This window comes from Rattus norvegicus, chromosome 2, assembly GCF_036323735.1.
Source record: "Rattus norvegicus strain BN/NHsdMcwi chromosome 2, GRCr8, whole genome shotgun sequence".
NCBI lineage: Eukaryota > Metazoa > Chordata > Mammalia > Rodentia > Muridae > Rattus > Rattus norvegicus.
Window position 1 is genome coordinate 176,556,907 of NC_086020.1, and position 14,584 is coordinate 176,571,490.

General features: G+C 42.0%; 1 protein-coding gene across 17 annotated transcripts in view; it reads left to right on the top strand.

The window, feature by feature from the left end:
- Gon4l (gon-4 like) overlaps nt 1-14,584 on the top strand; it is a 73,173-nt gene that overhangs the window by 25,633 nt on the left and 32,956 nt on the right. For all 17 annotated transcript variants that reach the window (NM_001024797.1, XM_039102906.2, XM_039102893.2 and 14 more), the window contains 3 exon segments: nt 3,295-3,487; nt 8,591-8,692; nt 9,495-9,535. In NM_001024797.1, coding sequence (NP_001019968.1) covers nt 3,295-3,487; nt 8,591-8,692; nt 9,495-9,535 — 336 coding nt within the window.

Consider the following 14,584-nt stretch of genomic DNA (forward strand, 5'->3'; position numbering starts at 1 on the left):
GAACCCTCATCATGCTCGTCAGCATATACATGCACATGTGTGACAGATACACACCACACACGCACATACACACACACACACACACACACATGCACACGCACACACACGCACACGCACACACACGCGCACACACACACGCACACACACACGCACACACACATGCACACACATACACACACGCACAGGCACACACACACACACACACACACACGAGTAAATAGTTTTTAAAAAATTCTTGCTGGCATGGCTGCACATGCCTTTAATCCCAGCCCTGGAAAGGCAAAGGCAGGTAGGTGGTAGATCTTTGTGTACTTGAGGCCAGCCTAGGCTGTGTGGTGAATCCTAGGCTAGCTAAGGCTACGTGGTAAAACCCTGCATCAACAACTAAAGCACAAACAACTCCTAAAACCCCAATGCTGTTGCAGCAATGCTCGCCATCCACCTAGGAAGGTAGGTGCTAGGAGACGGCTGCAGACTAGCATGGGCTCATGAGACTGTGACGCATAACAAGAAGGTGGTGAGCGAGTGCTGCCCATACATACAGTCTGCCCTCTTTGAGGAATGTACTAGGGAGAGCCAACAAGTAAATACTAACAGAAAAGTAGTGGCCTTCTTTGAGGCAAGATAGAGACTGGTGGGTCTTTTTGGGTTCAAGGCCGGCGGCCTGTTCTAGATAGATAGACCAGACTCATGTTAGAGTCATTTAGAGATACGGGGATGATTTGTAATACACAAATCAATAAGTTTAATGTATGTTCTAAATGAACTTAAAGATAAAAAGCACATGCTCATGTCAATTGATGTGAAAAAGGTCTTTGAAAGAATCTTAACTCTTGATGAGAACGGCAATGAGAGAAGTACATGTCAGCATCTTAGCCTGCTTGTGCAGACCTGTGTCCAATATTGTGGTAAATACAGAAAACTCAGGTCAGGAACAGCACAAGGTGTCGACTTTTCCACCCTTGCTCCATATAGTGCTTGAAGTTTTAGCTAGAGCAGTAATGGAGGATCAAGAAATTAAAGAGGTACAAAAGAAAAATTTACATTTGATATTCTGTACTTAAGAGACCTAAAAGACTTCATCTGAAAACTCTTAGACCTAATAAGAATATTCAGCGAAGTGGCAGTATGTATGTATGTATGTATGTATGTATGTATGTATGTATGTATGTATCTATCCATCCATCCATCCATTGCTGATTGATTGATTGATTGATTGATTGATTGATTGAGATAGTATCATTCTCTGGCCAGGAACTCACCAAGACCATGCCAGCCTCCATACCCACCTTTTATTTCTTTGTTCTGAGAGGCCATTGGTTCTTCTGGAACTGGAGTCAGAGGTAGTTGTGAGCCTCTTGTGGCTATGAACCAAGCCAGGGCCTTTCAGCCACAGAACCATCTCTTTCCCTCCCATCCTTTCTGTACTGGAGATGAAACGCTGGTACTCATGCTTGTGTAGCAAGTGTATTACTGAACCATCTCCCCAGACTAGCATACAAGACTAACATACAAAGAGCAAAACCCTCTGTTTGTACCAGTGATTAGCATGCTAAGCAAGAGATCAGAAAGAATTCTATTCGTAACTCCCTGGGTGATGTGGGCTTGGATAGACCTCACCAGTTCTCACAGTGACAACTTTAAGACATCGGAGAAACAAACTAAGGGAAGCACCAGATTAATGTTGGGAGAGGAACACCTTACCAGTGCCTTGTGCACATTTCATACAATCCAGTCCCAAGTTCAGTGCCGGTAGTTAGCTTTCTGCACAGCCATGAGAACCTGAAGTCGGAGCCCAGCACCCTCTTCCCCATGAGCAGTCTAGCTTGGTTTAGTTTGTGTCTATAGCCCCAGCACTACAGGGATGGGAGCAGAAAGAGCACTGAGATATTCAGGCTATCAGCCTAGGTAGGAAAAAAAGTGTCTGAGACTCTCAGTAGGCAATAACTCAGTAAGACCAACCTGGCCTCGAAATAACAGCGACACAAAAGAAACCAAAAAACAAGAAAACAAATGCTTATAGCAACAGATTTTTTTTTTCTAAGTGACAGCATATCTCTGTGTAGCCTTGGCTGTGTTGGTATTCATTCTGTGGACTAGACTGGCCTCGAACCCACAGAGATGATCTGCCTGCTGCCTGCACTACCATTACCTGGCAAGCAACAGAATTCTTAAGATTTTTGGTTGTGAGCCCAGCCTTTAACAGCTGAGCCGTCCCTCCCTCCAGCCCTCAACAGAGCTCTCAGTAGTCCTGGTAGAGATATACGTCTTGTCTAGGATCTGGTAAATGAGTAGACAAAATGGCATCATAATATGCAGTACTACTGGGCACTGGACAGATGGGATGACCTTTGAACTCAATATGTAAAATGCAGTCACTTTGAGGATATTTAAGGTGTTGCAGAATTGATTATGTTACATAATTTTGTGAGTATATGAAAGTCCACTCAATTATACCCTTTAAAAGTGTGAATTTTAGGGGTTGGGGATTTAGCTCAGTGGTAGAGCGCTTAAGGCCCTGGGTTCGGTCCCCAGCTCCGGAAAAAAAAAAGAAAAAAAGAAAAAAAAATCACAAAGCATTAAAAGTGTGAATTTTATGTAATATAAATTATATATCTCAAAGCGCTTACAAATGTTCTTGAAAGTATATATTTTAAAACTGATGACTGGGTTGGAGAGATGGCTCAGGAGTTAAAAAGTACTGGCTGCTCTTGTAGAGGACTGGGCTTGGTTCTCAACACCCACATTGTTGCTTACAAACATCTGTAACTTCAGGTCTAGGATGTTCAGCTGCTTGTTCTCTGGGTATTGAACACAGGTGGTACACATGCATACACCCAGTCAACACACATACACACATACACACTCATGAGATACAAAATAAATTTGATCAGGAAGGTGGTTTTCCCAGGGCGAGACTCACCCATTGCACTCTAGATGTGCTGACTCTGTGATTTCTCCAAACTCGGGAAACTCGACTGTATAATTTGTGGTAATGAAGGACTGCTTTTGTGATTTTCCCTTAAATATTTAATAAAAAAGAAAAAATTTCAGACAATCAAAACCTACAGGAAATAAAAGGAGACCCAGAAGAAGTACATCCACACTGTTGTGCCTTTTTTACCTCCCGCAGGCTGGGATCAAAGGCATGCACTGTCATTCCTAGCCAGGGAGACGGACACCTACACCATTTGGAAGATGATGTACTAGTAGGGTGCATTGCAGGCTGCGGTTTGGAGAATCTGGAAGCCTTATTTTCACATCCTGGATGCTTTTTCTTTCTCCTTTGCCCAGCCCATGGAGGATAGTCTGATTGCGTTCCGAACACGTTCTAAGATGCCTCTGAAAGATGTCCCTCTGGGCCAGCTGGAGGCTGAGCTTCAGGCTCCAGACATCACTCCGGATATGTATGACCCAAACACAGCTGATGATGAGGACTGGAAGCTGTGGCTGGGGGGCCTTCTAAATGACGACGTGGAGAACGAGGGTGAGTGATTTTGTAGTTCTCGTCTACTCTGCTCTGCTCCGTGTGTGTGCTACTGAGAAATGGCATCAGAGCCTACACATTTTTTTTTTAAAGATTTATTTATTTATTATATATAAGTACACTGTAGCTGTCTTCAGACACACCAGAAGAGGGCATCAGGTCTCATTACAGATGGTTGTGAGCCACCATGTGGTTGCTGGGATTTGAACTCAGGACCTCTGGAAGAGCAGTCAGTGCTCTTAACCACTGAGCCATCTCTCCAGCCCGAGCCTACACATTTTAAGTGCTCCTGCTTTATCTGCCAGCCACAAGCTTCCTTGGATGCCATGGAGCTAGAGTTGTGGATTGACATGTGCTGTGGCCTCATTGTGGGTACTCGGAACCAAGCCTGCTTCCTCTGATAGAGGAACAGATGGCTTAGCCGCTGAGCTTGGAAGTCCAGCCTGGAGTCTTAGGAATTATATTGCTGGTGTAGTGGCTTGAGATGCAGAGGCAAGTGGGACTCATTGTGAGTTCAAGACCAGCCTGGTCAACCTACTGAGTTCTAGGTTAGCCCAAGATACACTGTGGGAGCCTTTATATTTAGAACTTGTTGTGTAGACCTCAATGGCTTTGAATTCACAGAGACATCCTGTCTTAAAACAACAAAAATCAAACAAAAATATAAAACAAACAAAAACATCATAGGTCAGCTTGCAGAAATTTGTTTTCTCCTATCATTCTGGCCCTAAGGATTGAGCTCAGCTGAGCCCTTACCTGCTGAGCTGTGTAGCTGGCCTCTGTTACATTTATCATTAGTTATATGTGTGTCTGTGTCCCGGAGTCAGATCCCCTCGAGCTGGAGCTGAGGTGAATGTGAGTTTTCTGACGTGGGTGCTGGGAGGTAAACTCCAGTCCTCTCTGCAAGAGCAGCAAACACTGTCCACCACTCCAACCCCAAGCGTAGTCCTAGCTGGCAGAAACCTGCTCTGTTGACCAGGCTGACCTCAAATTCCCATACATCTGCCTGCCTTTGTCTCCCAGGCTCTAGGCTAAAGGTGTGTGCCACCAAAGCAGGTTTTTGCTTTTTAAATTTTGAAATTTATTTTGAATCAGGCTATCATGTAGCAGAGGCTTAAAACCACCATATCTGGTTTTAAGCAGTGTTGAGAACTGAACTCTGGGCTTCATGCATGGTATATAAGCACCATCCACTGAGCTCTATTCCCCACCCACCCAGGCTGACCTTGAACTCACAGAGATCTGCCAGATTAGTTCTTGTGGTTTTAACTTAAGCAAATAGTTATCTCAAACAAGAATGTTTTTCCACCAGGCCAGTACACATGTTCTATCTTGTTCCATTCCAGCATTCTGATGGCTGAGGCAGGTGAATTTCTCAATTTTGAGGTCAGCCTGGTCTATAGAGTAACTTTTAGGACAGCCATGTCTCCACAGAGAAACCTCGTCTAAAACAAACAAACAAACAAACAAACAAACATAATGTTTTTCTACAGAAGAATTTATTATACATATTTTTATGTATGTTTGAGTTGGTTCTTTTACTTACTCTTACAATTTAGATAATTTTTCACAGCATAAAATCCATGTATTTTCCCTTTTTTTTAATAGTGCATGCTGTTCTTTTTTTTTTTTTTTAAGATTTATTTATTCATTTATTATATATAAGTACACTGTAGCTGTGTTCAGATACACCAGAAGAGGGCATCGGATCTCTTTACAGATGGTTGTGAGCCACCATGTGGTTGCTGGGAATTGAACTCAGGACCTCTGGAAGAGCAGTCGGGTGCTCTTAACCACTGAGCCATCTCTCCAGCCCCCCCCCCTTTTTTTTAAGATTTATTTATTTATTATATATAAGTACACTGTAGCTGTCTTCAGACATACCAGAAGAGGACATAAGATCCCATTACAGATGGTTGTGAGCCACCATGTGGTTGCTGGGAATTGAACTCAGGACCTCTGGAAGAGCAGTCGGGTGCTCTTAACCACTGAGCCATCTCTCCAGCCCCCCCCCCCTTTTTTTTAAGATTTATTTATTTATTATATATAAGTACACTGTAGCTGTCTTCAGACATACCAGAAGAGGACATAAGATCCCATTACAGATGGTTGTGAGCCACCATGTGGTTGCTGGGAATTGAACTCAGGACCTCTGGAAGAGCAGTCGGGTGCTCTTAACCCCTGAGCCATCTTTCCAGCCCTTTTTTTGTCTTTTTGAGACAAGGTTTCACTTTCACTATGTAGCCCTGATGGCCTGGAACCCCTTAATGCTGACCGGCTGGCCTCTGTCTCTGTCTCCCTTGTGCTAGGGTAAGGCATTGCCTGCCATTTCCGAATCGCTTTTCTTCTTCCTCTTCCTTCTCCTCCTCCTCCTCCTTTTTTTTTTTTTTTTTTTTTTTTTTTTTTTTTTTTTTTTTTTTTGGTTCTTTTTTTTCAGAGCTGGGGACCGAACCCAGGGCCTTGGGAACCCAGGGCCTTGCGCTTCCTAGGCAATCGCTCTACCACAGCGCTAAATCCCCAACCCCTTCCTCCTTCTTTTTTAATGAATACAACATAGGAATATATTGTCTTTGGTGATTTTTTTTTTCCCTCTTCTAGTATTTCAACCACATTCTCAGTAATAGCATTTTACTGATGTTGACACTTGTTTGTACTGGTGGTGATTCTATATATGATACTATACTTTTGTCATTCCTGTACTGAATATTGGTGGGATATGTTTTGCCTGTATCCCTCTTTTTGTTATGCTATGATCTCACAAATATCCATAATTATTCTCTTGTGTATATTTGTGTTTATGTGTGGAGTTGGAGTCAAACTCAAGGTTTTGTATTTGCTAAGAAAATGCCGTACATTGAGCCCCAGATGTCATAATTTCAGGGTGTGAGTAGGCACAGCAAGACACCCCTGAACACAGCCACTCTCTGTGGAAAGAAACCAGTTTTAATTGGGGGAAACCCTGCTGGGATGCCTTTAAGGATAGTAGAGGACAGCGCCCAGCTGCAGTAGCTTACTGGGTTTTAGGGGAGTATATTGGGGGAGGGGGACAGCTCTGCCTCTAGAACACTGGGGCTCTGTCAGGCAGGTGGTTCTGGCAGTCCTGCCAGTGCGCAGTGCTGATTAAGGGCTTCTGAGAAATGTGTCAGTTTCTGTTTCCTAGCAACACTGAGCTCAGGTTGGATCCAGACCATCATCATAAACTATTGGCATCAGCGCTGCCATTTTGGGAGCTGCTTTGGGAACCTAACACAGAGTCCTTCCCTAATGGCTAGAAGTAGTATCTCGTTCCTTCTCTCACTATATCATTGCACAGATAGCCTGTTTTGGGTCTAGGAGAAGGCTGGTGAGTAAAGGTACTTGTTGCAATCCTGATACCCTGAATGTTATGCTTGGTGGGAGGAGAGAACCATCTTGTGCTAGTTATTGACTAATCTTCACACATATGTGCCATGCCATGTTGACACCCCCACACATACATGTACATACACACAATAAATAAACTTTGACAAGAAGAAATTAAAAGTGTCGTCTTGTGAGACACACTGCATAAGTGTGACTGCTGTCGTGAATCATAGGGACTGCCCGCTGACAGGAGTGCTGTTTGGAGGAGAGAAGGGAGCCTGGCTCAGCGGAGAAAGTAAGTGCAGCAAGTCAGCTGTGGCGAGTGGTAGTAGATGAGAATCATCTCCTTCAAGTTGTTCTCCGAGCCCCACATGCAAACTGTCTTAATTCCTGTTTTAGTGATGTGAAGAGACACATGAAGCATTTAACTGAGATCTTGTTTACAGTTGGAGATTGTCTGAGTAGGTGACCATCGTGTCAGAGTATGCTAGTAGCCAGGCAGCATGGCACTGGAGCAGTAACTGAGAGTTTATATCTTATCTGAAAGCTGGCGGGAGGAAGGGAGAGAATGGACCTCCGGTGAGGTTTTGAAACAAAGCCCTATCCCCCATCTCCCCACCAGTGACACACTTCCTCCAAGGAGGTCACAGTTCCTAATCTTTCTCCAAAATAGTTGCACCAAGTAGGAACCAAACATTCAAATATATGAGGCTATAAGGGCCTTTCTCATTTAAACTACCATACACACCAAGGCTTCTGGACACACATATACATAATTATATGCTTTGTTGAAAGATTCTATAATTTTTTTTCTACAGGTAAATGTTGAGAGGTGAGGTCTGTGCATGGTGGTACAGTGGTATGTGACCATAATTACTGAATTTAGGAAGCAGAAGCAGGGCAGCCTGGTCCACATAGTAAGCACTAGTCCATCTAGGGCTACCCAGTGAGATCCTATCTCAAAAAACCAAAGGGAGAGGGACGAAACACACACACACACACACACACACACACACACACACACACACACACACGAGAGAGAGAGAGAGAGAAGAGAGAGAGAGAAAGAGAAAGAGAGACAGAGACAGAGACGTGGGTGTACAGAGAGAGAGACAGAGACAGAGAGATGTGGGTATACAGAGAAACAGAGAGAGACAGAGACAGAGAGTCAGAGAGACATGGGTGTACAGAGAGACACAGAGACAGACACGAAGAGACCTGTCTAGGGGCGAAAAGTCAGAGTGTGGGGCAAGTGAGCCATTGGGCCTGGAGTAAGAGTGAGGTCCAAACATGTCCAAACCCTGGAGAACTCCTCTTGATACTGGCAGGAGTAAGGATCAGTCCCTCCCTGTTTAGGGGCTGCATGCCCATATACTTGTGACCCCCACTTTGAGGTAGTCAGGTAGCCTATTGGCCATCTTAGAGATTTAACTTCCTCTTTCCCTGTAAGGACATGTCCCTCAAGCCCCTGAAACTCTTTTTCATGTAAATGGAGCATTCCCAGCATTTCAACCCCAGCCAATAAACCAACCACTCTGAAAACCCCTGCCCACTCCCCAAGGTTTAATGGCCCTCATTACCTGAGAGCTGTAACCATGAAATCATCTTAGAGAAGGCCTTTTCTCTCAGGCACTCAAGCCAACTGGACATCCTGTGAACCCACCCAGCCCCCACCCAGGCTGGTTTAACTTCATTCCTTTCATTCCAGCCCAGTGTCTGAAAAGTCAGGTTGGAAATAATGGTCTGAAACATTCCCCCTAGACGAAGCAGATGATGATGATGATCCAGAATATAACTTCCTGGAAGATCTTGATGAACCAGACACAGAGGACTTTCGAACTGACCGTGCAGTGAGAATCACTAGTACGTTTGTCTGTCTATTACTACCTTTTCAATTTGTGTTTGTTTAGTACGTAGATGTTTTAGAAGTTTATGACTAATTCAGATTAGGACAATTCGGTCTCCTTTGTTCATATCTGTAGTTGTATAAATTTAGGTGTATATGCAGAAATCTGTTACTTGCTTGTACACCTTAAGACCCTACTGGGAATTGAACTCAGGACCTCCAGAGGAAGAGCAATCAGAACTCTTAACTGCTGAGCCATCTCTCCAGCCCAGGAAAGGACTTAAGATGAGTTCTTTTAACCACTGAAGCAGGGTAAAGAGTTTTGTAGTGAATGGGGACAGGACAGAGAGCTTGCCGCCAGGAGGGTCAGGCAGGGGTTGGCTTGCTTTATCATATAGTTCTCCGTGTGTGTGTCTGTTCATGTTCTTGTTTGGTTTTGAGACAGAATCTCATTGTGTAGCCAGAGGTTGCTACTGACTCACGCAGCCTGGTATGGTTCTGAATTATGAACAACTATTTTACATCAACCCCCTGAGAACCGGGTTCATTATAGAATAAGGGAACAATTCCTACGTCTTCCTGCTGGGATTTTAACTGGGTGGAAAGAGACTCCTGTCTTCTGTTCTTTCATGTGTCAAGCATCCTGATTAGGAGTTGAGATATGGCTGATGTTTCATAACTTTTGAGTGGCTGCATGCAGGATGGATATGAGCATTTGGTCGGATGCCTTGGAGACACAGCATTTGTTATCTCCTCGAAGTTCCTCCTTACTACAAACAGACTGCAGTGCTAACAGACTCCTTTGCTGCTTCTTTACAGAAAAAGAAGTGAATGGGTTGATGGAGGAGCTGTTTGAGACGGTGAGTAATGAGTTTTGACTCAGTGGCTTAGTGGAATTCTGTAGAACGCTCTGTCCTTTATTATTCACAATTGTCTTTCCAGCAGAATGGTCTGTCTGTGTCAGGGCCACCTAGGAGTAGAGTGGCCAGAAAGTTCTAAGTGGTAGCCTCTTGATCATCTTCTACATGTTCTTCCTACAGGCTACCTTTGCAGACTATCATTAGGACACTGATCACAGATTTTGATCATAAAATTGTATCTTGATTTTAGGCAATTTTTTAGTTGAAGCAGAAATTTGTATAGCCCAGGAAAGTTTACCCTCCAAAGAGAGATTGGACTGGGTGGTTCTAAAGGGGAGTAGCAGGTAAATCTGTCTCTTGGAAGATTTTTTGGTTGTATGCGGAAACTGGAGAGATGGCTCAGCATTTGAGAGCACCTGCTGCTTTTCCAGAGGACCTAAGTTCAGATGTCGGGTTATAGGTGCCACACAGAGAGAGAAGCCCACCAAGATGCTAAGCCTTCATTTTCCAAAGGAGCAGAGTGGTTCAGCCTTCTCAGAAAAGACTGAAACCCAGCTAACTCACTCCAGTTACTTTATTCAAACATTCTACAAGGTTATTTGGGGCTGGAAAGGTTCCAAATACAAAGTTATCTTGCCCTTGCTGCCTGTGAGAGCAGATGGCCCACACAAACTTCAGTCCCTTTTGACCATGGCTAGCCATAATCAAAATTAAGAACTCCAGTTTTGCCAGGAATACCTTAGGAGCAAGGTTGGTACGGCTGCCAATTCTCAGGTAACACTAAATGCAGATTCTCTAGAGAGACATTTCTTCAAGGTTCAAACAGTCGCAGAACAATTTCTCCGTTTCTACTGATTGACCCGCCCATAGTAAAGGCTTAGCTGAAACCCTGCACTCAAAGACACACACAAAGGCTTTACTATTATACATACATACCACTACGCCTTCCCCTCTTCTGTTTTTTTTTTTTTTTTTTTTTTTAAGATTTATTTATTTATTATATATAAGTACACTGTAGCTGTCTTCAGATACACCAGAAGAGGGCATCAGATCTCTTTACAGATGGTTGTGAGCCACCATGTGGTTGCTGGGAATTGAACTCATGACCTCTGGAAGAGCAGTTGGGTGCTCTTAACCGCTGAGCCATCTCTCCAGCCCCCCCCCCTTCTGTTTTAAGGTGAGGGATAACAATTCTGTCGAAGATTATGAAGTTATACACTAAATATGCTCTTTTGCCTATCTAGTTGTCTGACAGATTTATGCAAATACATCAGCACACATTTCAAAGCCAGTAAAGTCATCATAAAGAATTGTAAAAATCACAAAAGCAAGAAACGTATCAAAACGATTCATGGGATTAAATGAGGCTACAGCATCTGTAAGATATTCTATAACATCCATTCCTGTCATTTCAGGCATCTTCTTTGAAAATGTTTCTATACTTTCTTTCTGCAAATCATAACCATTTGAGAAGAGCTAAGATGACCTAACAAATGCATTTTAACCTTTTCCCAATCATATTTGCCATCCTTGAATCTTTTTCTTTTTTCTTTATTTACTATGTATACATCATACAGCCTTCTGCCTGCATGTATGCCTACAGGCCAGAAGAGGGCATTGGATCTCTTTACAGATGGTTGTGAGCCACCACGTGGTTGCTGGGAATTGAACTCAGGATCTCTGGAAGAGCAGTCAGTGCTCTTAACCCCTGAGCCATCTCTCCAGCCCCAGTCCTTGAATCTTAAAGGCATAATACAATAAGAAGTGACGAAGGGGTTGGGGATTTAGCTCAATGGTAGAGCCCTTGCCTAGCAAGCACAAGGCCCTGGGTTCGGTCCCCAGCTCCGAAAAAAAGAAAAAAAAAGAAAAGTGACGACATTCCAATCACAGTTCATTTGTTCTCTCAATAATTCTGATTGATCTCCAATGAGTATTCCAGCTTCTCTTGATTCGGCTACTGCATCAACTGTTTTCCTATCTGACTTTGTTGAATCCAAAATTTATGAGAATGCGTATTCCAGTCTTTCACAAACTCGGCAGTTTGAACTTCTTTATGAAGAGCAACTCAAGCTGTGGTAGCAGTTTCAGTTACTGCCATGATTCCCAGTACCTTAGCTCTTATCAGTCTCCCTTCTGTTGTTTTTTTTTCTAATATTCCTTCAGCAAGGGTCTGTAGTAGCATTATCACAGGTGAGTCTTGACAACCTCACGGTATCCACTCTGAAAAGCAGCATGTAAAGACATACCAGCATTGGCACAGGTCTGAAGAGTACGGCGTCTACAGTGACGCTGTAATAATATTAGAGTGCCACTGAATGTTTCTCACAGTACAGATAAGGTAATGGTACGTAAAGGTGTGACTTTGATCTGTTAAAGGGCAAGTGAAATCTGTCGTTATTAAAGTTTAAGTCACTGTTCCCTGCTTCAAGTGGTGAGAAGCACTTGCTAATTACTGCAAATTATCCTGAATAGAAGTACCGAATTGTAGTAGAGGGCATTCCAACTCCATTCCTCTCAATAGAGTATTTAGATGCAGAGGTAACTTCCTGTTTTACTTGAATTGGACAATCGCCATTTCAATTCTGAGTGAGAGTATAGTCCTGGAGGGGACCCCTAAGGGCGCTAGTCAGTGACTTCTCCGTGGGTGATACTAACTGTCACCTAAGGGTTCCTACCTATGCTTCGCTGTCAGTATATCTAATCAACTCTTTATTAGAAATAGTGCTATTAATCTTTTGTCCCTCAAATGCAAATATATGAAGAATAGAATAAGATTTCTATTTCTTGGGGCTGGAGAGATGGCTCAGTGGTTGAGAGCACTGACTGCTTTTCCAGAGGTCCTGAGTTCAAATCCCAGTAACCACAGGGTGGCTCACAACCATCTGTAATAAGATCTGATTCCCTCTTCTGGTGAGTCTGAAGACAGATATAGTGTGCTTATATATAATAAATAAATCTTTAAAAAAAAGAATTCTGTTTCTTAAGAGTTTCTATAAGAATTCTGCTTAGTGCTATGATCAATTCTAGATAACCAAATTTGAGAAGTTATATTTAAACAAAGAATTTCATAACCCATATAAGTAGGAATTTCTTTAATTTCCACAGTATAATTTATAATTTCTTTACCCTCTGCAGGTTGAGCAGGTCCCTGATGGTCATAAAGACTAGGTAACCAAGAAGATTCATTGTCAACCACAGGAATACCCACGTCTACCCAGTATACTCCTGTGTTAGTTGGTAGATTAGAAATATAAGCCCAATAATTATGATTTGTCCCTGTTACCTGTTCCGTTACCACAGACAGGACAGCGAGAAATAGGCTGTAGTGTTCAGAGACTTCCCAGACAGTCAGTCAAATTATTGTTTCCCCTTCATCAGCCAGTTTCTTTTCTTTTTTTTTGGTTCTTTTTTTCAGAGCTGGGGACCGAACCCAGGGCCTTGTGCTTGCTAGGCAAGCGCTCTACCACTGAGCTAAACCCCAACCCCCGTTTTTTCCTTCTTAAAGCCATGCTATCCACATCAGCAGCCATGGCTTCTCTTTTGCTCATGTCAAATTTCAATTAGTTTTGATGGAATCCATGGATTTTTTCCTCTTGTAGAAACAAAGGCATTTCTTCTACCCCACCACCATGCCTTCTCTGCTTTCCATTCTGAGTTAAGACATCCTTGTTCTTCTATAATCCAATGCTGTTTGGTTGCTGTTGTTTCTGTTTCATTAGCATTTAAAACTTTTAAAGTTAACACAGCATTGTTCAGTCTGACTTTGGAGCTTTTTGTTGTTTTCCCTTTTCATTTTAAAAGCATCTCATTTAATGCATGATTAGATCTTTCCACAGTTGCTTGTCCTATAGGGTCCTGAAGAATATCTGTTGTATGCTTTATATCATGTGAAAAATTGTTTCATTTTATTAGAAACATAAGTATAGGGGGCTTACCAGTTTTAATTTGTTGTAGGATCCCCTCTAATAGCCATTGTTTCTGATAAATGTGTAATTACACAGTCTGCCATTAATAGACCTTAAGGCAGTTACCCTTGGAAACCCTGAATAAGTATCAAAAGTATGATGTATATCATTTAGCCTTTCAAATTCTGTTAAATGAAATACATCTATTTCCCAAATTTCATTTCTTTGTTTGCCTTTAGGATTACTACCTGCAGGTAAAGAGATTTGATTATATAAGGAACAATTGTGACAATTGTTAATGGTTCCTTAGCTTGTTGCCATGGCACCGAGAGCATCTTCCTTAGGTCTTTACTCTTAATGTGATGCATGTCATTGAAAATTTGATGTTTCTAACACATTTCCTATTGATAGTTGGTTTATTTCCATTTTGTAAGTGGTCCTGGCAATCTAGTATGAGAGAACAAGTAGGAGTTCTATACAATAGGTACTTTCTGTCTCTAATTGCCTGTTGCAGTTGCATAAATAATAAGGTTAATTCTGACTTATCAGCAACAAGTTCAACAGTTTCTATATGTAAAAAACTAATGCATATTGAGAATCTAATTATACTTAGAACTATTAGAAAAATCTAATAGTACCATAAGAATTGCACATAACCCTGATTTTTGAACAGAATAGGGACTTTGAATTACTTTACTTATGTTTCCTGATTCATAACCTGACATTCTTAATTTATTTGCATCATTGTAAAAATGTTAAAGCTTTGAAGATCAGTGATTTCTTTTGTTTTTAAATATTCATGGGAGAATTCATTCTGTCCTTTTTAAAAATTGAAGTCTGTTTTTGGGGGGGCATCTTTATTGTTAATTTCTTCCAAGTAATTACTGCTGGCTCTCTGCCAATTATCATCAATCATCCATAATTATGTAATTTGAGCCTTTGTTTATGGGACTACGATCTCTGGTTGGATCAAATTCTGTTGACTGACAAAGTCTTATTCTGCCTCTAATAACTAATTCAAAAACTTTTTCTATATAGGTTTTTAGTATTTTAGTCTGTTTATATGGTAAAAAAAAATCATTCTAAAATATTATCTTCTCCTTACCAAATTATTCCAGAATGATTAGATAGTAAAATAACTAAA